This window comes from Triplophysa rosa, linkage group LG10 (assembly GCF_024868665.1).
Source record: "Triplophysa rosa linkage group LG10, Trosa_1v2, whole genome shotgun sequence".
Lineage (NCBI taxonomy): Eukaryota > Metazoa > Chordata > Actinopteri > Cypriniformes > Nemacheilidae > Triplophysa > Triplophysa rosa.
Window position 1 is genome coordinate 9,580,005 of NC_079899.1, and position 27,569 is coordinate 9,607,573.

Genomic DNA, 27,569 nt, shown 5'->3' on the forward strand with positions numbered 1-27,569 from the left:
AAAATAAGAGGCAATTGTGATGGACAAGAAAACCTTTTTACTTAATTACAATTCCTAAGTGCCAGGAAAGTAAATAGGCTCAATTTAGATTTCATATTGACAAATCCTAATTATAGCAGTTTTTTATTATGATGTAAACCATTTCCTAAAAGCATTACGACATTTAGGGTCTATATTGGCATATATATTGTGAACATTAGCTTTGATCCTATTCACAATAAAGCGTCTATATCTGTGTGACTATACCGTTTACAGCCTCTCACAGCGCACAGCTAAATAACAACATTCTTTATTATTCACAGTTGAAACAAACACCTTGTTTTGTTTCAGAATGTGACCTCTGTGTGCACTTGAGGAAGTGAAGTCATACCGCCAAATGCTCTTACTGATCTGATTCAAAGCGTTTTCCTGTGACTGTAGACTTTTAAGAGCATACGTCCGATTCAAGAATGCGTTTCCCAAACGTCTCTTTCACTATGTCTCTAATTCGCCACTCAGAGTGTGGAATGCATTTCTTTATATGGAAAAAGGTCGTAATTTCCCCAAACACAGTAAAGAGAATCCAGTCTCCACCTCCCCAGTTCTCAGTGGCCAGTACTACTGTAAATGCTGCTGGCGCCGCGCTCACTGGCATTCCATGCATTCTTTTATCCTGTGCTCACGAAAAAGACAAGGAAAAAAGAAGGAGAGACGAGAGGGAAAATTACAGTTAGAGTTAACCCATGCTGTTTTACGGTGTGTCAGAGAGCGAGCCTGCTTCTGTCAGAAACACATTTAAAGTAGATGCTGAGGCTAGTTTTCATATGTCAAGAACTATAAAAGTTCAGTTACACAAATGCCTCTTTTTCTCATCAGTCATTTTCTGCTGTATGTTTTTTTGTGAATACCATCATGTTTGTGTTCTAGATTTTGGGTATGCAAGTGAATATAGTAAAACTACACTTTTGAGTTACATCGTGTCTCAAAAAACCAGACGTGACCGATGCGACATGACACACGGTTTGTTCTAATGTCTTTTGTCGTGTCGTGTCGCGTCGCGTCGGTGTAGACATGGTGTTATAGGTCAGATATATCATGGAAGCAGATTTAAATGAAAGCTTGAAATGTATCCTTAGGCAAAAGTGTAGGCCTATATTTTATTCATCTCAGGTTAGGGCAAGTAGTCACATTTGAGCTACTGTTTAAATATATCTAAAAAAGGCCTACAATAGGCTATTTTTTGGCAGACTGTTGTGACAACTTGCTGCAAACAGTGTTACAAATATTTTTGAAATTGACTTAAAAAAAACAAATAAGAAACATTCACTAGAGTGTGACAGACATTGTGGTTATTTGAAGTGACCTTGAAATAATATGTTTGTAAGTGCATGCATTGTTTGAAATGTGTTTTTTCCTTGTGCGTGTATGTATCTCATTATGTCCTGTTGGCACGAGAGAAAGAGTTTAGCTGTACATAGTTTAAAAAACATCAGATTCAAAGTTATGCTGATCATTATCAGCCCCGTATTACTTGCATTCCAGTGTATAAACATTGGAGCGTTGGGGAATGATTGAGATTTTTGGAATGCTCTATTGAGTACAGATGAATGCTGGCTGTCAGTTGAATTGAAAGCCATTAGCCCAAGCTTTCTCTGCCTCGCGGACAATAAGCCTTAAATTCAATTATGAGGTCATTGTTCCGTCATCACAAACCGTTTATTCAATGTAGATGCTTTCAACATGAGACAGTTTCTGCAGGGGTTATTCTTAGTGGATTGCCTCATGGTTCACATACTTTAAGCATGTGAACTGGAGTCCAGATAACAGCAGGCTCTGCTTCAGTGTGTTTTGAATTAATAAAATGGGGCACCCTGTTAGGTAAATATTATATAACCTATCTTTATCTAGCTACGTATATGACTGTTGATCAGTCGGTCTGTTTTTCTGGGTGATTCTTTCGAAATCTTGATTTCAAGATGTCAAACATGATATTCTTAAAAACACTTGCATCAACAAATTTAATTTTTTATTCATTAAAACATGGTGTGACATGTTTAAAAACGTTTACTGACAGTTTAACACAAGTTTGAACATTTTGACAAAAAGGGCCTTAACAAATCTCATTACCATAACCATTTAAATATCCCATAGCATGTTTTGCTAAAAATGTTTTTATTAATCATACATCATTAATCATGAATGAATCATATTTTTATAGAAAATGTACATGTAATTTTTTTTTAAATGCGACCTGTATCGGTAATGAGAATGAATAACGTTGTGTACACAGCGTAACAACAGCATATTAAGCTTTTAACTAGAAAAATAAAAAGGATTTTTGTTTGAAAGGTTCTGGCAGATGTGTATTTTCAAATCTGTCTGTCTATCTATCCAGCTATCTATTTATAGCTAGGGGCGGACTGGCCATCTGGCGTACCGGGGCCGCTAATGCTAACGTATGGGGCCGTAACGGAGGCGTTGGCCGCTTAGACGGACGTATTATAAATGCGAATGCACGCAACTCGAATGCAAAAGACATGTATGCATGCATGCATGCACCCCCTCCCCCCACGTAGACAGATTCAGTGGAGGGCCGATGCGGGCCGATTTTTCTTCCCAGTCCAGCCCTGAATATATGTGATGCTGAGGCAGTTAGGTAAAAATATTTATATAAACAAGAAAAGATATGAGCTAAACAAGTTGCAATCCCCCTATAGGAGCACTTTGGGACGAATGCCCGCCTTTTTGCTGCTGTGCATTTGTGGGGTGATGTGCAGGCTTGTGTGGATGATTAATGGAGCAGTTAGCCCAGCGGCTGCAGAGCAAAGCCAACGCTCCAGCCACAATGAGTCTACTGGCTGTCATCTGCACTGTTCTGCGCCCTCACGCCGCTCCCCGGCCTAACGTTTACAGCTTCTGCGTGTCTCTGTGGCCAGGGAATAAAATTGCTTCATGAATTGGGGCCGTCACTCTTTGCGCGACATTAATTATTTGTTTTCTCGCGAGTTGCGTTTTTCCCCCATCCCTGTTTCTCGCACGATCCTTATCAGATTTAGCTTGTGTTATTTCATTTAAGATATGTCATTACTGTAATCCAGGCCATCGTTCTGGTGTACGAGAAAAAAAGAGAAGTAAATACCAAACTAAACTTTCACTGTGCTCAAAGGGGCGGGACAGCAAGAACAGGCATTAGTGCAGCATGCATTTAATCAACCAAAATATTGTTTGTTTGTTTGTGTGCATACGTCTGCCGACGTGCCAAACATGCTTTTTGTACAAATTATACAGGACGCAGCTGCTCGGGAAAAGAGGCAGCTAAATATTTTGATGGTAATAGCAGGATGAGCCACCGATTATTCACGGGCGGCTGCGAATCTCCATAAAACATCAGGCGCTTCCCTGCTTTATCTAACACTTCATCTTTTCTTCCCCCACTGACCTCCATGAATTTGATACAGGCTTGCAAGTGCACCTCTGGGAGACAATATCGAATCATCTGCGTTAAATACAGCAGCTCCAACAAAAGAGATGCCATAGAGATTATCATTTACATACAACACAATACAACCAGAGACTGTCCTCAGAGCTACAAAGAACGCGTTGTCTAGGACATTGTCTGGCGTACAATAGCCGACCGTCATTTAGTACCTGGAAACCACAATGAGGCTGAGAGGCAAAGAGAAAAATACTTAATGGTTATTGAATGAGGGTCAGTGAGTGCTGAGCCAATCCGCTGGTGTTTGTTTGAGCAAGGTGGTCTTAATGGCATTAGCCGTTGACAGATGTCTGTATCGCCGTGGGTTGACATACTTCGGGCGTCCTGGCGACATGGAGTTTGATATTGACGTGACAACCCAGACGGCTAAACATGTCAGGACATCTATGAGTAATGGAGACTAGAGTCGCTAAAGACTAGGCCTGATTTTGTTCCATGTTGGATCATTTCAACATAAATATTATTGCTCAATGGGAGCGTCATCTACATTTGTGTTGTTGATGGCCACAGCTGTTAAAAGCCTGCTGAACGTGGTTGTGGCGGTTTTACTAAATGCAAGCTGAAATTCAAACAATTCCCAAGCCGTTTGACAGCTTCTACCCTCATTTAAACACGATACGTGGGGGCTGATCACCGAGATTAGGCTGATTGCTTGAGGGACCTTTCGGTGGGAAACATTCCTCACCGTCCTTGGCATACATAATGTTGTCTTTTTCGAGGGAGGACTTGTGAGGGTCATATTCTGACTGCTAGATGTCTGATAAGACCCAGCTCATCAGGGCTAATTCAACGAGGTGCAGGAGCGCCAGTTTCCCCAGGAGGCATCACAACAAACACGGGGTGCAGAAACAGTGGCCGTTCAATTAGCCTGCGCCTAACATCATTAAACAATTAGACGCGTCCAAATTAAAAACAACCCCGAGCATTGTACCAGTTAACTCCGCTGGATAATATCAGCACCTTGGCCATAGTGGGCACCACAATGAGAAACACTGTCCAGAAAGTAATAAATAAATATGACAAAAAAAGTCCTGGAAAAAAATATTTTTAGAACCAACATGCATTTTGTCCTTTATCAGGTCTAGTTATAATAGACGATGACCAGTTTTGTGAACTGTTTCACTGAAAAGATCCAACTCACATTAACGAAAAACATTATAAGTGCAAAAATAGCAACCTATACAATTCCTCAATGTTTTTCCTTTTGTGTTCCACAGATGAAAGAAAGTTAAACAGATTTTATTTGACAAATTAAATGTTGACAGAATAGTCTAACTTCCTTAGTATGGTAACTAAAGAAACACACATTTTGATACTATTAGGTAAACTAAAAAAGCCAAATTTTCCCTACCACGGTTGACAGATTATGTAAAATATAATATTTTAATGTAATCCTGACAGTTCTTAAAAGGTTTACTTTTTCAATGAAAATAAAAGATGTACTTCTAATCCTATTGCCTACGTTGAAAATATCTATTCAGAGGTGTTGCCAAGCCATTGAGTGAATGTGCTTGCCCTAAAGGGATTTTGGGATGTTTCTCTTTGACATTACATAATAAAATGTTTAGCTGTTTAACGATACCAAAGGCAACCATAAAGTGCATAGATTCCAAGCTCAATAAATAAAATTCTCTTTGTCTGGTTTAAGTGCGCTTGTCAAAGTTTGATATCGAAATTTGTTTTGTTTTGGAAAAACTGTGTAATATACATATCTTGATGTTCTGTCATAGTTCTGTGTCAATTGGCTCCAAGTATTCTTAGTTTTACTACCTTTGGGAAATGTGTAGGCCCACCTGTAAATGAGCTGTATTTTTGCTTTGTGCAGTTGTGTTTTCCTATTATTGGGTTTCACTGTATTAAGATCTCTCTGAATTATCTGACAGCAATGACGACAGAAAAATCCCTCAGATAAGATCAAATCTGATGTGAAAGAGAGAGGAAAAGGAACAGAATTTGAAGGTGGCCAGAGTTGTGGTTTATCGGTTGATAAAAACAGCATCTCTGCATCAAAAAGGCTTCCAATATCTTAAGCATTAGGCCTCTTGAGATCTACATGCCCTGCATAGACAATAGAATATTAGCGAGACAATGTGACTGCTATCCTACCCTTTTTACAACAGCCAAATAGCCTAAAACAATACTGCTTCGCCAACTCCAGCCTTTCATCTCAGGTTTGGCATCGATATTCATAGCTAAGTTGTGTAGAGGCAATTGCTAATTGGCTAATGCCCAAAGCCAGGACGCTGTGACAGTAAAAAGAGTGGAGATGAAAGAACGGCACATATAATCCAAAGGTATCTGATTTCTGTGAGATGTCTGTGCTAATGGTTTCCTGAGGCAACAAGAGGCCCTGTTTTGGCTCTTACCACATGTATCACTCATCATCTGTAGGATTATGACATCTGATAGCATTGATATAACTGTGTAGAGAACAGCTTCAGTATGAGGTGTCAAAAGATAAAGTGTACTGAAAAATTCAGCCCAATTTTGCTAGCATGGGTAAGCATTAAAAATGTTGCAATGTTTTCGAATGTGACTATTTGGTGTGAACTTTTAAGACTTAAAAATAAATCTTCTATCAAATGGAATTTTAAATTTAAATCTTAAAAATTGACTGATTTTTGTAACGCCATTCAGCTTGTATGCAAATTGACTAATTTCATTATACTGTTTTATTAGCTTTTTTTAACTCAATGCCAACCACCAAATCGGCTGCCTCAAGGAATTATTCATTAAAAAAACTCTAGAATTCTCACCCTCAAATTGGTTCTGCATCAGTTAAAGTCCCTGTGAATATTCTGGTGCATTTCGGGCCAGAAAAAAGGGTGGGCGTTAGGAGTCCTGGGCACTTTTTATAGCATTTTTTAATGTAATGAAATGTATTATTGTCAAGCTCCTACACTAAAAAAGAAAATAATAAAGCACTGCATCTTTAATGTGATGATTTATGCTATTTTCCAATTTTTTGAAAGTCATGCAACAGCATTGTTCACTAATGATATTTCACTCTTGTGAGCTTTTAAAAGGATAGTTCTCCCCAAAATTACAATTCTGACATCATTTACTCACCGTCATTGTTCCAAACCTGTATAAATGTCTTTGTGTTGCTGAACACAGAGAAAGATATTTGGAAGAATGTCAGTAACCAAACAGATCTCATCCCCCATTTACTGCCATAGTGGGGAAAATAAATACTATGGGAGTCAATGGGAAATGAGATCTGTTTGTTTACTGACATTCTTCCAAATACCTTCCTTTGTGTTTAGCAGAACAAAGTAATTGTACAGGTTAGAAACAACCTGAGGGTGAGTAAATGATGACAGAATTTTCATTTTTAGGTGAACTATCTCTTTAACTTTGCTTAGAGTCAATGAATTTAACCTGATACCGGTCAGTCTGATTCACTAAAAAGTATATTATTATTTTATTCATTTATTGTATTTTTTTTCAATATAAAATAAAGCGGCCAAGATATTCTTTTAAAGTATTTTATTTTGTGAATTATTACAGAACCTTATTTTTTTGTGAATCTGCCTTTGCTGGCTCTCAACGTGATTCGTTGTTTTAGTCAGCCCCACCCACTGTAAAATCTCATTCCAAAACCACACTCTTTGCCCACTTTACTGAAAAAAAGTTATTCCAATGTAAATGTAAGTGCACATTTTGATGGGAGTCTATCAAATAATGTGCGGTTTCTGACTGTGGGGTAGCATCTTTGACTCTGCATATCTTTTAGAATTTTCGTTGCACATTTTAGCACATCCTGTTTTGTGATCCTGTCACAGTGCAAGGCAAGGTTTGCAAAGATTCTGGTATTGAAAAATAGCACAGTGCAATTTATAATAGGCATGACAGTAAACCCACAACCTGTAAGCAAGCATTTCCCATAAAATGATGTAATCTTAACAGGTGATTTAAATAAAAGCCTTAAAGGGATGGTTCACCCATAAATGTTTTTTTTTGTCATAATTTATTTACCCTCATGTCGTCCACAACCTATATTACTTTTTCTGAGAAGAAAGACATTCTGAGAGATATCTCAGTGGATTTGTGTCCATACGCCAATGTTGTTTGGTTATCAACGTTCTTTAAAGCAGAAGTCATACAGATTTGGAATGACATTAGGGTGAATAAATGATGAAAGAAATTTCATTTTGGGGTGAACGATCCCTTTGAAAGTACAACAGCAAATACAGCCTGTTTAATTTGAGAGTCAAAGAGTGTGGGTGAAAATGTTTGACATGTTTGAGGCATTATGACTACCATTGATTACCATATTTACTTTTTTCCAATTTAAAAATGTATGGTTTGAAACCTTTAAATGTAAAAAATCTTTTGATTGGCTGTAATTTTGTTGCAACGTGCTGCGTTTCATTTTCAGTGAGGAAAGAACAAGTACATGCCCCTAGAATCTTGACAGGTTGTTTCTGGTTGGGACATGGTGCAAGATTGATATGTGAGCTATAGATTTCAACTGACCATTTGTATAACAGCCATCTCCCTAGCCCTCTCGCAGAGGATAAGCGGGTTAAGAGAATGGATGTTTAATGTGTGAATTTAGTCACATTAAACACATTAATAAAATATGACAAATTACGTTGTCATATTTTAGCTACATTTGTTTTAAATTAGTTGTTATTTGCATACTTTTCTTTTTATTTTAAAATAGAAGGTAGAAATCATTTGAACCGTGTTAAATGTGTTATAGACAACACTACAAAACACATTTTCGGAAACGTGAATACAACAATATTTTAAGTACATCAATATATATCAAAATCTCCTAAATGTGGTAAATGCACATCGACCCTAACAATGTTTATCGCAATTTACTCTGAGGACTTTTCTAAATAGCCTATGGCTGCTGTCTATTAAAACCATATACAGTAGATCACAGACTTCGTTTTTTATTTCAGTAACATATACGTAAGTGTTATTATGTGCGTAAAAAATATTGTTAGGATGTTGGAAAATAGTAGGCTATAGCAGCAAACCGAGACAGCCTTTATCTTTCCATTTTACTAAATCGCACTTAAGGTATACAGCCGCAGAGTTATGCGGGCCCCACATTCCACACATACACCTTAACCAGCGTGAACTATATCACAGACTCCTTCTGTTACGCGTGTCGTGTTACCAGCATTTCCTGTGTCTCATATCTGGAGCGAACGAACTCTCCAATGGAGCAAAGTAATGCGAGATGGGAGTGGTTCCGTTATGAGGTCACGGTGAGGGACTGAGCTGAACGTTCAGCAGCAGGCGGAGAGAGAAGAGCTCAACTAGAGAGCGAGCGATAAACACGAGACGCGAGCGATAGCTGTAAACCATTATTCACCCAGTTGAATGAATCTCTGCCCGCAACAAATTACAGGACCGCGTTTCCTTCGACAAGGAACTTCGTGCTTTTGCTCTGCCCCCCTTCATAAACGCAGGACGGGTATAAAATATTAGCTTGCATGAGAAAGGCTCCAAGGAAGAGACCGAGAAAGAGAGACGCATGAGGAAAGTTTTCCTACGCAAAAACAAACTGGACGGAACTGTGCAGAAATCGTGACGCATAAGCCATGCACTGGTCGTACAGCGTGGGATAGTTCTTCTGTTGTCGTTCATTTGAAGGAAATGCCTTTTTGGTGGCTTTCTTCAACCTCCACCAAAGTTTAACGACAGGAAGGCTTTATTATTCTATTCGACAGAAAGCGCGTAATTCCGAACGCAACCTTCTTGCGCGCGTTTAGAGCCGCTGTTTTCTCCTGTTGTCATTTGATCGTTTCGCTCTTCCACGTCGTTTAGTTTTGGGGGACTGGGGGTGGGTTGGATATATATTTTTTCACTTTTCCTACATGGCCTCTTCCAGGATGTATCTTCTTGTGAAATGTATGCTGATCTCCCAACTTGTGCTCTTAATCGCGAGGAACAGTCGAGCACTCATATGTCTGCCCTGTGATAAGTCCAAATGTGAGGAGCCCAAGCACTGTACCGGTTCGGTGGTGCTGGGAATCTGCGGCTGCTGTTCGGTTTGCGCCAAGCAGAAAAACGAGAGCTGCGGTGGCGTTTACGGACTGTACGGGACCTGCGACCGGGGGCTCCGGTGCGTGATTAGACCCCCGCTAAACGGCGGCTCTATCACGCAGTATGAGGTCGGAGTTTGTGAAGGTGTGTAAATTCTCTCCCTCTGTTTCTTTTGCTCTTTAAAAAGTTGTCAACTTTGTTTATTGGTTTAATCAAACGTATCGATGGCGATAGGAATTAAAGTAATAAATCACGCATGTCTCCATCTGTATTTACTGGCCACATTAATCCAAAACAGATTGAGGTGAATACGGAAAAGAGAATTGTCTACTACCTAAATGAGAGGCACAAGAGGTTGTTGCTTCAGTGAGATGGATGTTATTAAACACATCTGGTAAGTAAGCATGGAAGGGTAATAAACGAAAAACAAAGAAACTATGAATCACGATTACAGCTATTGCATTTGGGAAGATAAACGAGCTATTATCACTGCTTATTAGATATCGTAATCCGATTGTAAGGCCATTATCGGGGGAAGAGTAAATAGTTTGGCGTTCTAACAACATGGGGCTTAAATGTCACGTCGCTCCAGTCTGCACAATAAAACATTTGCCCTGCCTCGATACGGTACAGTCGGTTTGAAGCCGCGCAAACGAAGCGAGCTGGTTAATGTGTTTGCTGCATGTCGGGTTTTCTTTTCTTTACGATATGGCTAACGGATTCCGTGCTGTTTTTGGACGCGGTGCCAGCCTCGCTCTTTCCGCCGAGGCTTGTTGGTTTTTCATCGGAATGTCTGCTATGTAACTTCACGCCTGTATATTGTACATCTGACCGTCGGAGGACGTGCGCATCTGATGCCTTGAGTCACCAGGATTCGCTCCTCGAGGAGGCGGTTTACTCACTTCGTTTTGAATCGTGCTGTCAAAACTTATGTCGTAGCTCAGGGTGGTTTCTTGTGGCTTTTTACATTAAACCTTGGATTAAAGCCGCTTTTAATCCTCAAACCTGCTGTAGGGCTGGCATAACGGGGTGCCAAATGTATACAGTGTGAATTATGATACTAAACCAATACATTAACAGAGCGAAGTGTTTAAAACAATGGTTAAAATGATGCTGGGATAATCATTTCAAGTGTGAAAAGCATGTGTATGATTCATTTGAAAGTCAACGTGAAACCAGTTTTGTATGATGTGTGAAATTGTCCATTGAAAATTGATCGGGTTGTTAAAGTGCTTATTGTACATGAAGGGTAAGAGCTTTTTATGTAAGAGCGATTTGTGATCAGAAGACCGGGAAGTTGCATTAAGAATGTAAATAGGATACATTTTATTTTACGCTGACTTTAATGGTCTCTCAGTTTTTTTAAATGTCACTTGTTAAGAAAATCAAAGATGTAACTCTCTACACAAACGAAACAGATCAACCAAAATGTGTCACAGTAACAAAAAAAGCAGAGATTACGCACTGGCAATTGTCAAAACTGACTGTCATATTATTTAGACAGATTTCCAATAGACGCTCATTTTTCATGCATGCTTGCTTGCTCCTCTCCGAAGGACCCCCTGCCTTGCCTGGTCCCAGTTGGAATGCCGACTTAGTCAGCGGACATGCATTGCAATGTCACGGGTCAGGTTTCAGCATGGCTGGCTATGAAAATTGAAGGCGTCTCGACCATTTGACATGTAATGCCGAGGTGACATCTGCTGTAATTCAGCCAAGAAAACACTGCGGCATCGAGTGCCATAGCTACGGCTGTCAGATGAATGAGTCACATCAAAGAGCGCACAGCTCATGCCAGTATAGGGTACGTCCTTCTAACCTCCACCTTCACCTCCTAACACACTGAGATCTCAGAGGGTCTTAACAGTGAATTCGTCTCTGAAGTACATCTGCCACAGACTGTGCCTGTTACGAAACCCTTTGAATTATGAATATCACACAGTCTTGACATCAAAGACCTTTGAAGGCCCTTAACTGGAACATCGAAATCCACAGGGCTGGAGATGAAACAACGGATGCATTTGTCTGTTGGAGATGACCGTAAAGGTGTACGTTCAGGATATTTCCATTCCAAAGCATTAGATTATTTTAGACAGGCAGTTTACAGTGACCACGTGCATTCAAGACGATGGTCCTGAAATGCGCCGTAGGCTCTTTTGGAGACGGGCGTTCCAAGCACATCACATCCTGGAGGGCCTACTGTCAGAAGCTCCGGGTGAGATTTTCCTGGGAAGTGACATGTGGTGCAGTTCTTTATTTAGATCGAGCACTTGGGGGTCCCCATGAGAACCCATCTGTACTGTTTTACAGTTCCTTGTTTGCCTTTGTACCATCTCAGGTAATCCATTTAGATCAGCCGAGACAGATAATCATTTACACCTGGTAATAACGTGCACAATTTTCCCTTATATATATACTTTTTAATCAAATTTAATCTCAAATGTGATGTTTTCAGGAGAACTTTGCAAATATATGCCTTACGTAATCTGTCACTTTACGTTCAGATATGTCAAAACAAAGGTTCTTTAAATTCTTTCAGATGTTTTTTTTTCTGAAAAAAATTCGATCGTTTTCTTCTACCAGCAAAGTTGAAAATCCTTGTACAGGACAGTATTTGATGGACAGGTCAGTACGGTAGGCTGTTTTAGCATAATGACAGATGAGCGTTTAAATTCTGTGTCATATGTGTTTTCATCTACCAAGAATGTGGTTTAACAAATCAAATTTACACCTGTAGCATTCTATACTTGTGATCGGATCACCTGAAATTGATCTTAATAACACTTTGGGCCTATTCAGAATGTGACTTTTAGGGATGCACCGATACCAAGCTCATGTACTCGTACTCTGGGCCTATTCAGAATGTGACTTTTAGGGATGCACCGATACCAAGCTCATGTACTCGTACTCGTACTCGTACTCGTAATGACACACCGATACCAAAGCCCTATGATTTCCGCAATGCAGAAAACGCGGACGGAATAGAGGAATCCAGGCATAAAAACAGAATTTGCTGTACAACACGGAATGACACGGAATCTGGCAAATGTATTATTTCCTAACAAGAAATTAGCGCTGAACCGCTAACGAAATATTCAGATACTGTTTAAATATGTATTCTGCTTGTTTTGCGTGACTGTGTGTGAAAGAGTGGTGCGGTTGTGTGTACTGAACCTGAACGCCTTGTGCTTGTGAAGCTTTTCACTGCCAGCGTTTCACTGCACGAGGACACGAACAGATAACAAACACCATTTGCGGCGATCCGTCAAAAATAAAAGTACGGTTAACTTAAGCAAACGCTCTTTGCGGCGTCCCGTCAAAATAAAAGTCCGGTTGACTTGAACGAGTTATAATACACTCACATTTTACCACACCACCCCCCTTGAATTTTTTATAATTCAACCACAGAGTATATTGTTTACTTTAGTAAACTGAAGTAAATGTGCTATTAAAATTGTGCTACTTATCATAAAAAAATTGAACTTAATTTAAAAATAGTAACTTTGTTGTCGGTTATAGACCTAAACATCTCCAAGTGAACTGTTGCATACCAAATCATTTTTCTTCCAGAAAACATTCAGAAATTCAGGTGCAGATGTGTAAAATGTGCATGACAAGCTTAGCATGCTTTTCTTATAGAAGTGTTGTTTGTTGATGTTCATATGTTGTTTGATGATTAAACAGATTTTAGTGTCAGAAGAAATCTGTGTAAGGCGCAGATGGCTGTTTCTGTGTATCCAGGCAGAGTAAGACCTTGTGTGTGAAGCCAGAAATATTTCTGAATTAAAGAAAGAAAGAACTTGAGCATGTCCTATTTGCTTTTTAGTAAATTGTGTGCCTTTGCTGTTTTGGTTGATAACACTGGTTGACAACTTTACAGCAAGAGTGTAGAGATGAATACTATATGTGTTTTTAGTCATATTTTTATGTAAAGTTTATGAAGTCCCTCGTGTCTGCATGTCAAGTTACCTCTTACAGTCATTCGTTCTATGAAGTCGTACAGTCTGTTTTTGTTATGAGCTGTATGGAAAGTCAAACACAAACGTGAGAAATCAGCATTATCAAACTAAACAGTGCAGCACGACCCATTGAATAGCACAGAGTAGATCTTTATAAATCCATGGCCCACTGATAGCAAAACAAAGGTCTACTCTGCACTATTAAAGTAAAGAGAACCATTATTGACTTGGATTGGTTGGGCTTCACTTGTGCACATGATGCAGTTTGGTTCTGCCTTTGTTGTTTTGAGAAGGATACTTATGAAGGAATGTTATTGCAAGTATGTTTTGAAACTGGGATTATGCATAAAATGGTTTGTTTTGGGTTGGGTTTATTAACTCTTGTCAAACTGGTCACCCACACAAGTTCCCTGTCAAACAGGAAGTCCCGTCCCAAACCCACTCTATTTGTTGAGCTAATATTGGGCTGTTCAAACAAACAGAGCAGTTTTTTTATATGGCCATAAAGGTTTAGGGAGAATAAAGTTACAAATAATTTCTTGCATGAAGTGTCTCTGGACAGCAAGCTTTAATAGGAGAAACTATTTTAACAACAACAACAAACACATTCACAACTGCTAGCTGGTTAAAATCCAGTAAAAAGTTGTAGCTGTGGTGACTCATGCCATGCTAAAGAAAATAATAATTTATTAATTTCTCTATTTGTTCGTGAACGCATGCCTGACTTTTTTGACATATCGGTGCTGACTTGTGAGTGATAGTATATTTGCTAAAAAAACCTTCTCCGCATCCACCCATCAGAAATTGGACTCGGCACATAACAGTTAACACATAACTGAACTCAAAACACACTCTTCTATACTAGGAGAAAATCAGGCGTCTTTATCATTTAAATGGCCTCAATCTGGGATGAAAGGCACATGTTTTATACACAATCTGTTTGCAGAGAACACCTGGAGAATGGAGCACGCCTGCCCTTATTAACGTCATCCGTACAAACACTGCGCTTCGTCTGCTAACAAAGAAGCTCCACATTGCTCTTAATCACTGTCAACCGGAGCTCTTTTTGTGCGTAGCATTTCTTTGCTGAAATGCTAAATGACCCAGCAAAATAAAGGTTATACGATGACTGTGAAACATAATTTAATTCACAATAGAAGACCTGGAAAGAGATGAGCAATTCCACTGGTGTTAAAAGAATAGTTCACCCAAAAATGAAAAGTCTGTCATTATTTACCCACCATCTTGTCTTTGCATACCCGAATGACATTCTTTTATGGAATGCAAAACTTTTCTGTACGCTGTTTGCCATGTAATTAAAATGAATGGGACTGGAATCTGGATCTGAAATAATAGAAGTATTATAAAAGTGGTCAATATGAAATGTCCAAGTCTTTTGTAGCCTTCCCAAGCTTTGCACATAAATCAGACTGACAATAAAATTGATTAAAGTTGTAATTTCACGTCATCAGCAGGCGTGCACAGAATCTAAACTCTTATTGAATTCTCTTTGCTGGTTATTGGGTGGAAAATCTGCTGAATGGATTTAAATATGGGGTGTTCAGGATGCCATAAAATGGTCTGACAAATGCAAATTTCTTTCCACTATTGACGTAATTCCAATCGAAACTATTATTACAGTAGCTACTTGCTTTATTTGGTGGTTCAGAAGTGGGTTGGTATTTAGTGTCATTTTTCTCTATGATGCAAGCAGCCAACAGTCCTTTCTACAGATGTTAAAAACTCCTTTAGACTTCATCACTGCCAACCAAAGTGCATGTCTGCTCCTTTGTTCTGCTTTCTTGCGTCTTCACAGAAAAGAAACAGTGCAGGCAGGCTGAAATTTGTTAAGAGAGCTGGTTGTCTTATGTAGTCTGTGAAGACAAGCGGAAATACCCTCTCGGCTGCTTCCCTGTCACGCTCTTCCCAGAAGTCCTCTCTTACTCCTCAGAGTGCTAGGTGTCCTAAAGGGGTTTTGGGGCAGGGAGGGCCTGCAGGAGTTTTGGGGGGTTATCGTTCAGAAGCAGGGAAATCGGTGTCAAAATGGGTTCCTTGTTTGAACGATGAAGAGAGAACGCACCCCCTAGACACCGTCGCCAAAAAAGACCTTCAATCCATACAAAATGTACAGCGTTTACAGCTTTTCTGATTTATAACAAGTGTGTTTGTCTCCTTGTTAGTGTTGCTCGCTGTAATACAGCATTTAATGGCTATGGCATTGAGAACACTTTTTCTGACAGAGTAATTAATAGGTTTGCTTGCAAATTAGCAAGCGCCTCTTGCTTCAGGAAGGACTCCTGCCTTGATAACAACCTGGTGCCAATGCAGAAGACAAGAGGAAGATCACGTATCAGCTGGGAGACGATGAGTGTCAATTTGATATCATGCCGTGGTATCAACATAACAACACTTTTCGCAGTGCCCGTTTATGAACTGCTGTGTTGATTTTATCCACCGGTTATTGTTATTTTCACGCTTTACTCGCCTCTTCATCTACTAGTTGATCTGTACTGTATTAGGTACTATAAGAGGTGTTTTTGCTCAGTGTGTGAGATGCTTTAATCAAAGATGCTTTAATCATTGGTTAGAGAATATAGAGCTTTTAGAGGTTTAAAAGAATTTATAAAAACACTTACTGATGACAGTAATGTTGGAATGATCATATTTTTGAGACAACAGTTTCTTAAAGATGAGGCAACACACAAAGTTTCTGCCAATCTCATATAAATCTTGAGTACCTATACAGTAGTATCTTCGAAGAGTGTTTATTTTGATCAAATTTATAAAAGACAGATACAGCTCTACGATTATTTCCAGAAAAAGACGAGCGCCTGGAGGCATGAAGGGGGGCAGAACTACAGCACGAGCACACAATACATCATTGCATTGATTCACTATAAGTTTGTGTTTTTTACATTATTCACGTGCACGCCGATTGCCAACAAAATAGAGATATATGACTTAGTTTGACTCACCATGTGCGGTTCATGTTCGGCCTCTTTTAGCGCTGGGACTGCGACATCTATCAGTTTCAAATGATCTCCAAATCCAGCGTTATATCCACCGTTTATATAACATTCATCACCAATATGCAGTGAGCAAACAAACACAGCTAAACTTCCGAGTGAAGCAACATTGATGGGCGTGCTCTTTCTCACGCTGGCTGGTTGACGCGTGGGCGTGCTCTTTCTCTCACACTCTCGCGTGGGCGTGCTCTTCCGCTCGCCGGATGACTTTTCTGGGAGAATTGTCCAATAAGGGACAAAGAACCCTTGTTACGAAACAGGAATTCATGTTCAAAAAAACCTTTCCGAAACCTGTACCAACCCTGGCAGAGTGAACCGAGCACAGAAATACTACGTCATACGTTCAACTCGTTTTTTTGACAAGTTGACATTCTACATTTACATATTTACATTTAGTCATTTAGCATACGCTTTTATCAAAAGTGACTTACAAATGAGGTAAGCAACAGAAGCAATTGGAAAAACACAAGGACAACAAAAAGCATAAGTGCAGTAAAAACTGGTCTGACAAGTTGACCATGTTAAAGGGGTCATATGACACGGCTAAAACGAATAATATCGTTTGTTTTAGATGAAATGCAATGTGTTTACACGATTTAAGGATAAAAACGCTGTATTTTCCACATATCGTGCATGTTTGTATCTTTTATAGTTTAACAGTGTAAAGAAGTCAACATACATTTTAAAGTTAGACTTTGAATTTTGATGTAATCTCCACTATTGAATATATTACACAGTATTTAGTTCAATTACATCAGATGTAACTGTAATTAAATTACAGATAAAATAAGAGAAATCACTTACTTTACTTTTTTAAGGGGAAAGTAATTACATTAGATTACAGTAACTAATTACTTAGTAACTATTTACACCCAACACTGATCACAACGTAATCACGATTTCTGAACTCATAAATAGGAACTTGCTAAAAGAAGCAGTGCTGTCTATCATTATGCCAGGATGAATCGTTGTGTGTGTGTGGTACAGACCACCGCTATGTGCTTATCTTATGAACTTATGCCAGGCTACTGACAGCCTTGTTTGGCAGGGAGGCCTGGGACTCAACCCTCCTCAGACAGCTAAATGATGTAGCAGTAGTCTGGAGAGCCATGCTTAGTTACTGAAGAATCAACTGTTGACAGCAGCTATTTAGGGACCTCACCCTTGTGGCTTTGATGAAAACAACAAGCACAGGAGCTTTTGAAACATCAGTTCTTGATCATTAGGAGATCACATACTCACACTGCTATAGAAATTGCTTTTCTTTGTTTTTTTTTCAGTGCATGGAAGTGATAGAGACCTTGTGGACCACATTTGAGTATTGTGCTGTAGCTAGAATGACATATTCTATATCTATATTCATATCTAGATGACCTTAAAAGTTAAACACAAGGCATTGCAAGAGTTGTAGCATGTCCTTAGAACAATCATAGAGAAATGTGTGTTTTTCATTACTTCTTTATTGAGTATTTGAAGTGATTCACCCAGGCTTTGAGGAGTTATATAAGTCATTAAGTACCTCGTGTTGTCTCATTGTTAGTGAAATTGTGTTATTTCATTGATTTCTCAGTAGTACAAAGGCAGGTTTCTACAAAAATGTCTCTGAAGCGTGTGGCCATTGGGAAGCAGGTCGGTTTATATAAAAAAAATTTACATGCATGCAGATGCATCTAATGCATGCAAAGGCGAACTTAAAGTCATAGTTCATTCAAAACTGAAAAATCTGTCATTAGTTACTCACCCTCTTGTCATTTTAAACCTGTATGGCTTTCTTTTTTACGCAGAACACAAAAGAAGATATTTTGAAGAATGTTGGTAACCGAACAACGGCGGTACCCATTGACTCGTGTTGATTTTGTGTCTATACAATAGAAATGAATGGGGACCACCGTTGTTCTTCAAAATATCTTTTGTGTTCTGCGTAAGCCATACAGTTTTAAAATGACAATAGGACGAGTAAATTATGACAGATTTTTTATTTATGGGTGAACTATCCCTTTAACATAGATCAGAATACTTAGTTGGAGTCTTTAGGAAAGCCAACATTTTCTAGCTTAGTACATCAGGTATGAGTGTGTATACATGCATTCTAAGCACGCAAACATGCGGACACGCTGATAGGGCGAACACGTTGAAAGGCTGAAATACCAGCGCTGGTATCAGCAACGTGTGTTTGCACTGTAAATAAAACTTCATAATGTCGCTGGCAGATAGCCGCATCTTATGGGTCGAGGTCACCCTTATTTCGAAAATGTGTTGCTCTCTGCCACGATTTATCTGTTATGTAAGTCAAGAGAGTCTGGGAATGCAGGATCGGCATAATTTTTTATAACAAGTCTCTTTCTGCTCTTTCCGAGCCACTGCCTCACCTCTCGCACCTCAAATTCACATGTAATTGGTCATGTGGTCCTTTCTAGTACCCTCATTACCCCAGCAACACCAGACCTTTAGGCTTTGGGTGAACCCGCTAGCGTAATAATGCTACAGAAACAAACCAGGTTCATTTCCGAATCTTTAAATTCGCTTACGCTGTTTGATCTGCGAATGTATTATTATGAATTTCTCTCACTGTGATGTCTTCACTAATAAACGATTCTGTCTCCATTCCTGTTCAGATGAAAACTGGGATGACGACCAGCTCTTGGGCTTTGAGCCATGCAATGAAAACCTGGTTACGGGCTGTAACATCATTGATGGGAAGTGTGAATGTGACAGTGTGCGAACATGCAACAACCCATTTGAGTTTGCTAGCCAGGATGCCTGTCAGACGGCCCTGCAGAAGATTGAAGGTACGCCTCTTATTTCAATCTCTGTTCTCATTATATCTGTCTCTGTTTTTTTCCGTACTTCCTGATTTCAACCGACTTGTACATGCATGCATGTTTTTCAGCTGTAGTCATGATGTCATTGTGCTGTTTTTGTTTCTTTGATGGGTTTCATCGTTAAAGAAAGTACTTCATCTCCTGTTGCCTGGTTTTTATGAGCATACTTCAATACAAATTGTTGATTATTGGATTTTTTAATAATCAGTTACTAGTCCCATGTAAGTGTTGTATGGGGTTCATTTCAGGGCAATATCAAGAACGTGACACATTTTTCTGGCACACCTAATTATCCATAATTTACTTTGCTAATTTTAATAATCTTCCTTGTTAGTTTTGAGATACTCTGAAAGTAATCAATCCAAGCACTAATTTTCAGCATCAGTGAAGGGATGAATTTAACCTCTGAACTAATTTAGATGAATAGATATTAATAAAAGATGAGAATGTCGGGCTGGTGTTTTTTTGCGACGAAAAATTTGCAGTGTCTTTCGAAACACGATTTCGTTGTCCTAGTTCACCCTGCATTCCAAAACCCGAACAAATACATGTTTTGCAAAAGTTTCACTTTGACCCGCTAGTGTCAGACAGCGGCATATTTTCTGCCTTCGCTAAGCCACTTAATAACAAATCCGAGGCTACATTTTTATTTCTATTGTTCGAATTATTTTTCTTTTGGAAAGGGCGGCGGTAGCAGGAGACTATTTTCCCTCTTTTTCGTGTTTATATGACAAGTTTTTTTCAGAAGCCTGTGATTAAACAAACAAACAAGCTGATTTACTAGAAGCTGATAAGGCTCCTTTTAGAGCTATCAGAATGCAAATGTTGCGTTGAAAAATGCAGTCCCTGATGGATGCTTGCATTCTCTAAGCGTGCCTGTGCGTTCAGTCTGAGCCACTGGAACACTGGCAATTAAGCACAAAAATACACGCTTGTTATCACAACAGTCTTAGCAATGGGCCTTGTTGTTTTATTGCGGCAGGTGTACATTTGGTTAACCCTGAAGCAGGCGGTGGCTATCTTTGAGGATATCCCAGGTTTTGTTTTGTCATGTTGTTTTGACTAGTGGTTTATAGCTGCTGTGGTTGTCACTTGTATATTTTGATGTTGTGTCTAGTTTGTAATAGTGTTTTGCTTGTGTGTGTGTGAAGTTGTCACAATGTTGTGTCTAATATAAACTTAATTCTCTTGATGAGTAGCTTGTTGTTTTTTTGAGTGGGTACTGGTGTTACGTCTGCTCAGTTTGGATGCTTTTCTACTGGATTTTTAAGTGGTGCTTGCTATAATAAATGTTGTTTTCTATATTAAACTATATTTATAGTGTTTTTATATTCCAGCCACTATATAAATATATATATATAATATGAAGGTTTGTCAGTATTAATGCAGTGATGCAACAAAAAAAATGTTTTGCTCCTACTAGCCCAAAGCAACATGAACAGTATTATATTTTTTAAAGTGTGTAGAAACACCCACCTAGCCGTCCAACATAATACTCTTTTTGTTTCTCGAGAATGTGATGCATTTTCTGGCAGTTACGTCAGGTTGTTTTTCCTCCAATCTCCTCGTACATCTGTTTGCGTTCACTGCGGTAAGGAGCGTGGGCCAAGGCACATGTTTTGCGCTGTTATAATGGCATGCGCTCAGCAGTTACCATTTGCATAAGAAAAACATTACTGTCGTGATTCATCAACCTGGCTATCTGTCGTGTCTAGAGTCGGCAGACGTTGTAAGATTTTATTGATTTTACATTAAACAATTGCTTCTGTCATGAAGAAGTGGAAGCGTCTCCATAATATGATTAAACTCGATCTCAAACTCCCACTACTACTCCTGTTTTAGTGCTACTGGCGGTGGATAGACACAAAACTGCATTTAAACTACTGCACATGCAACCAAATCAGAATCGTCTGAAATATGGGCTCGACCTCTAAGGTTGTTCGCTCTATTCAGCCCGACAAGAAAAGTCCTTCCACGCAGGGCAGTGTTTTGCATTACGGGAAGCTGGCAGACGCAAGGGCGACTGTTGAATAGATAAGTGCTATTGATATTATCAGTTGCGAATCAGTACAGGCTCCAGCTTGAGAAGTGCAGTGACCTCAGAATTTCTATAGAAGGAACTGCGAGGTGGGTCTTCTAAAAGGGCAATGGAGATTGATAACGGTGCCGTACTGCCCTCTTCGAGGTTCCCTAATGGCATCCGTATTCTTAGCTACTGTTGCTGCTACAGGAAATCAATCTCCAATAAAACAGTAATAATATGTTGACCTTTGTTGTCTAAGTAGATTTTGTATTGCTGTAAGAAATATTCCAGAGCAGTTATGGAAATAAATTCAGGGTCAGGTTACCGCATAGAGACACTGATCAAGGTTCTCTGAATAAATTTGGCAAGTGTGCATCCATTTGCTGAAAATGTTAATATGTAACTGCGGCACATCGAAGCATTTGGGACCTACCAGGGGTAGACTCAAACAGAATCTGTCAATCCTTTTTGCATTTTATGAACATTGTGTGGTTAAATTCTGCAAAAAGAATACAAATATGGTGAAATGTATGAAACAAGAGCCAGAGGTGGTACAGTATGAGAGGGAAAGCCCAGACGTCTCACAGGGCTCTAGACTCATTTTTCCCTCTAGTCGCACTGGTGCTCTCTTGTGCGTAAACTCCAATTACGCACTGCAGAAGAAGACCATAACGCAGTCTAGAATCTAGGAAATGCCTATGGACATCTTTTTATCACCGTTACTCAAGCCATCAGGTATTTTTATGATAATAAAGTATATTTATAATGATCATGTTTGACGGGTGTTGTTTTTTCAAATGCACATTATAAGCGACTCAAACTCGCACTGCTTTCAGATCGAGCAGCATTTCCTACTGATCCCAGAGACGTGCTTCACAGACAAGCTACGCATTAAAAAAAATATTGACACATTGCATATCGCAGCCAGCTTGATTTCAATAGGATTTAGTGGTATCGCGATAAATTATCGTGCAGCCCTACAAGTGATATATTTGCTATGAAATGATCTGACACAAATATAACCTGTCACTCTTCACAATCCTCCTTTATTGCAAAAAGCTGTATTTTTGCCACTGGCCTTCTTTATTTTTACCACATAAAATTAAATTAAATTAGCTAGCTCAAAACTCAAAAGTAACTCAGAACTAAATTATTATATATGTACTTTATTACTACACATTGTCATAAATAAACTTTAAATACTAAATCTTACAAACCACTCTTGTTAAATGATCTAAGAACGCTTGTGTTCTGAGGTGTTTTGAGTGACTGATTTGATGGGATTAGACAGTGAGTCTCGTGAGTTCAGTGTTTGACATATGAGTTGTTTCAACAAAATGAATCGGTTCAAATGAGTCATTACGTCGCCAATCGGACATTAGAGGACATTGACGCGCTGTTTGTTATTTACAGCTGTTACGACATCGCAAAAGAAAGTTAACAAGGAAAACACTTCATTGGATAGAATGTTTCCTTTATGTCGGCTGCATGTGCGGAACACTTGTCAGGGAAGGAAAGGCAACATGTTTTAATTTGAGCACATTCACACCCAGCTGTCATTCAGGTAAAAATATTCTCAAAATGCGCTATGTGAAACATTGATTCTGACTTCTGACCTTGCTTTTGATTAACGTGTGAAGGAGAGAGACAGTTCAGAAACCGATGTGTTCGAAACATCATTAATCACTGCGGAGAACGATCGGAATATGACATCAATGTTCTATGAGAGCATTTTAAAAGCATATGGAGCTGTCATGATTCTGGCAGAGCCTCATGTTTTGTGTGGAGAGAAACATATTATTGTCGGTCACGACATAATGTGCGTTCTCTCCGGTCTCGTCTTTGGCCCCGCCCCTCTCGTTTCCTCGTTCAGCTTCCTGCCTGTGTCTCATTACCCACACCTGCCCATTGTTAACTTCTTTGTTAGTCTTCCTATTTAATGCCCTTGTGTTTGCTGTCCTGTGTTCGTTCGTTTTGTGATATTCGCCTTGTCCTTGCCATGTGCCTTGCTCTGTTTGATGTACCTTGCCTTGGATTACCTTGCCCCGTGTCTTTATGTTGCGTGTAGAGTAGTCTTGTCTTGATTGTTTAGTATGTGAGTTTAGTTATCCTGTTTCTTTTACTTTTTCCCCCTCGTGGGAAGTCTTTTGTTTCTGTTTGGTTTTCCGAACTGCATTTGTTCCCCATCGTGGGTTTTTGTTTTCGTGTTTTTCCCTGTACCACCGCTGCCTGCACTTGGGTTCTTCCCCCACCCCCCTGACATGGAGCACTCTGTCCCGTAGTGCTTTTATGCCGTCCGATCTCCGCAACACCGAATGAAGTCAAACACACACTTTAGTTTGGAGACAGAGGGAGTGAACAAGCTCTCTGCTCGCTCTTTCCTGCAATTATCACAAGCGCGTCATTCACCATTCATAAATCACATTAAATGTTAAATAAATCTTTGGCGGGGCAAAAATTTGTTTTACACACTCGCACCAATGCGACCCTGTGAAATTTTTCCTCGCACATTATAAAAAAATGATCGCTTTTGAGAGCATTTTGGTCGCAGTTTAGAGCCCTGAATGGAAATAGCAATGGGGTATATGCATTCGGGTCGATGGCGTACTTCCACTAAAATCTCAGCCAGGCTCCCAGCAAACACAGAACATTCCCCTAACGTTAGTTTTTGGTTCCCTTTTGGTTCTTTTTTTGGGGTACCAAAAAATAACGTTCTAAGAACGTTCCTTTCAGGTTTTATTTTTGCAACCAGAAAATAATGTTCCCAGAACATTGGAGGCTGTTTTTGAAAAATAACCAGAAAATAACCAGAATATAACGTTCCTTGATGGTTATTTTTTTGGTAATTATTTGCAACCAGAAAATAACCCGAAGAAAACATTCCCTGATGGTTATCTTTTGGTTATTTTTTGCAACCAGAAAATAACATTACCTGATGGTTCTTTTTTGGTTATTATTTTGCAACCAGAAAATAACATTCCCTGCTGTTTCTTTTTTGTTCTTTTTTTAATGGTAAAAATAGTCAAAACTGGTAAACATCAGTGACGTGCAATACAGAAATTATAAGATCACATTAACACATGTTGTACTGACCAAATGACATTAATAAATGTGCCCTTTAATGGCTGAAAATAATAAACTAGTTAAGCTAAATGAAAATACAATCATATAAATCCATGTGTATTTCTTTATTGTCTGTTACAGTATGTGTGTGCGCTCGAGCACATGCATACTCCGCTCTGCCGCGCACTCCCGTCATTTAAAAATTAACGGTCATTCCGTTTTACCTCACCCACTAACACATTAGTTTAGCGGTTTATTTATTTAATTTTTTTATTTAAAAATGTACAGATTTGAGAGTAAACTTATATTTTCGTGATTTTCAATTGATTTGACACATCTAAATCAACAGACCATGATGTAAGGACTGAAACTCAGGGCTTTTGATTGTTATATCTAAAGACGGAGCCGCGCTATACTTCTGTGGTGAGACAAGAATATTGTTAGCCTGAAGATAATTTAATGTTTATTCTTCTATCAATAAAAATCTGCTTTAAATATTGTGTTGAAGTCATTGGTTATTTTATTTCAATATCTATAATGTTTGATTTTTAGGTAGGCCTAACGTTACACACAGTGTGGTTTTATTAGAAATGATATACTGTGCTGTTTAAATCGAAAATTAGGCTACTTCAGTAATGAAAAAGGAATTATTAGGTTAAAAGAATATTCTAATGCATTGATTTCATCCTCCATATTGTGTGGGATGATGTATTTTACTTATTTTCATGAGAGTGGAAGTGACCTTGCTGGCTGAGATTTTAGCAGAAGTACGCCATCGTCCCGTGTGCATATAACCCATTCCAACAGTGGCAACTGTATAGGTGCACACATTGAGCGTACCATTAAAAACTCACACTAAGTATCATGTTATGTTTTTCATGTAAATCATTGTACATTTGTGAATTTGTATTATCAGAGGTAGCTGTGTGGGTGTGTTTTCAGGAATTTTGTGTTTAGACAGGGATGAAGGATTCAAGTACTTCTGAGCATGTGGGTTTAGGTTATTCATGGCAATTTGACTGTCATTGTAAAATGACTGGACTAAAAAGCACTGAGGCAGTAATAGAGCATGCTTGAACTCTTTTAGAGAACTTACATTTGAAATTAACATGGAGGTGAATGGTAGTCTTCCAGTGATCCAGTTCTTACCCACAGGTTGCAGTAATATGGTATGTGGATGGATACACTACTTTTAGAAACTGTCTGTTAAAAAGATATAACTGGATCTTTTGCCAAAGTTTTTTTATAGAAGTCGCGATATGTAGGCTGCATGCATTCTGGCACATTCAGTGGCCCTAAAAGTATTTAAATTACAGTTACAAATGCATGAGTATCGCTGCAGTACATGGCAAAATATCAAACCCCTTACATAACGCTACGGCAGATCATTTCTCCGAACATTCTAATTACTTTTAACTAACTGGTGCCAAGGTTATTTTTAGTGAATGCTTTAAGTTAGTTCGCCTCAGAAACACACAAGAGTCTTAGTAGAGCAGGGTTTCATTTTTTATCGCATTATAGACTACTTTATACATGTTCTAAATAGGACAACTAAGTTACAGTTAAAAATGTGTGGTAAGTGTAGCCGTGTTATCTTTTTTAATATTTTGATGTAATATTTTCAATCTTTTATTAGTAAAGACTAGTGCTGTCAAATCGATGAATTGCGATTAATCGAATCCAAAGTAAATGTTTGTTTATATAGTATATGTGTGTGGCGTGTACATTTATTAGTGCCGTCAAAAATAGTGTGTTAACGCATGCGATATTAATGTGTTAAATATATTTTACGGAATTAACGCAGAATCCGTTTTTTCTGTCATCCTTTGGCTAGTTTTACATTATATGATCACGCTCTTAAAGTTATTTTAAAGAGTACATATTATGATATCATGTAAATTACATTTCATGCAGTGTGTAATGTTGCCCTGTGTGAAAGTAAGCAATCTGCCAAGTTGTAAAGCCGAAGGTGAATGAATAGCAGTTATTGGCTTGGAAAAAAGGGAGTCGATTCTGAAGCACGCAAACGAGTCGTGCCCTAGTCTACGTTTTGCTAGGACTGCCCGCGAAAACCTCACTCTTCTCCCCTCGTTCGCGGTAGACCAATCATAGCAGACTAGAATATCTGACCAATCAGATCAGATTAGACTGGCAGAAAGGAGGGGATTAGACGGATGATTCGCCGAACGAATCATTTGGGAGTCAGTCAAGAAGTAAGGTAAGAATAACTGCCTATGATAACAAAATAATAGTGTTTTTACACCTTGTATGTACGTAAACTTGTTGTTGGACACTACGTAAACCAAAATAGGACCTTAAAAATCAAGGAATATTTACTCTTTAAAGCCTAATAAATGTTAAAATTGATTGCTCTCAATTATACTTCAATGTGTAATTATTGTTAGAATTAAGAAAAACATATTTCATAGAAACATCAGTAGTAGTACTGATATCAGTGATACAGGTTTTCATTAGAATGGTGTCAAACTTTCAAAAGAAAAGAAATAGACAGTCTGTCTGTTGTTTCTCAATTAATTTGGAGATTATATATGCAATTATTAGAATCTAAAAGTATATTTTAAAACATTAATGTCATGTGAAATTAATTGCGATTAATTTCCCCCAAAAAATGTGCGGTTAATTAGTTAATTTATTTAATCGATTAACAGCACTAATATGTATATGTCTATTTAAGTACACACACATACATGTGTATATATAACAATTTATATTTACATTATGTATAAATATAAATATATACAGTATTACTCATATTTCTTGAATATATAAATGTTCGTGTATTTATTTATACATATAAATATACACGGCACACACGCATATATTATATAAATATAAACATTTATTTTGAAATTGATTAATCACGATTAATTGATTTGACAGCACTAATAAAGACATTTGTGTTCAAAAGTGACCAAATACTGATAGGGGACATACACGAGAACAAATTATATACATAAAAAAAAGATGAGGTTATTCATATAAGATTTGAGATTTGAAGGAAAGCTTGTAGCCGACAGTAGCAGGTATACAGAATGCGGCAGAAGGACGAAAATGTGATATGAGGGTGAGAGTTTGTCGTTGCATAGAGAAAGTTTGTGTGTGTTTGAGAGAGATTGAGACAGAGCAGGAAGTTTTGTTCTGAGAGACTCCGTATTAGTTTTCTTTGACCCA

At 38.6% G+C, this 27,569-nt stretch overlaps 1 protein-coding gene across 2 annotated transcripts in view; it reads left to right on the top strand.

Annotated features, from left to right (window-relative positions):
* Positions 1–8,698: 8,698 nt before the first annotated feature.
* The window catches only part of crim1 (cysteine rich transmembrane BMP regulator 1 (chordin-like)), a 132,155-nt gene continuing 113,284 nt past the window's right edge, over positions 8,699–27,569 (top strand). The window contains exons 1-2 of one of the 2 annotated variants that reach the window (XM_057343247.1): positions 8,699–9,628; positions 19,085–19,258. In XM_057343247.1, coding sequence (XP_057199230.1) covers positions 9,316–9,628; positions 19,085–19,258 — 487 coding nt within the window. In that variant the 5' untranslated portion in view covers positions 8,699–9,315. The remainder of the gene's footprint in view (positions 9,629–19,084; positions 19,259–27,569) is intronic. The other variant, XM_057343246.1, reaches the window with a different exon arrangement.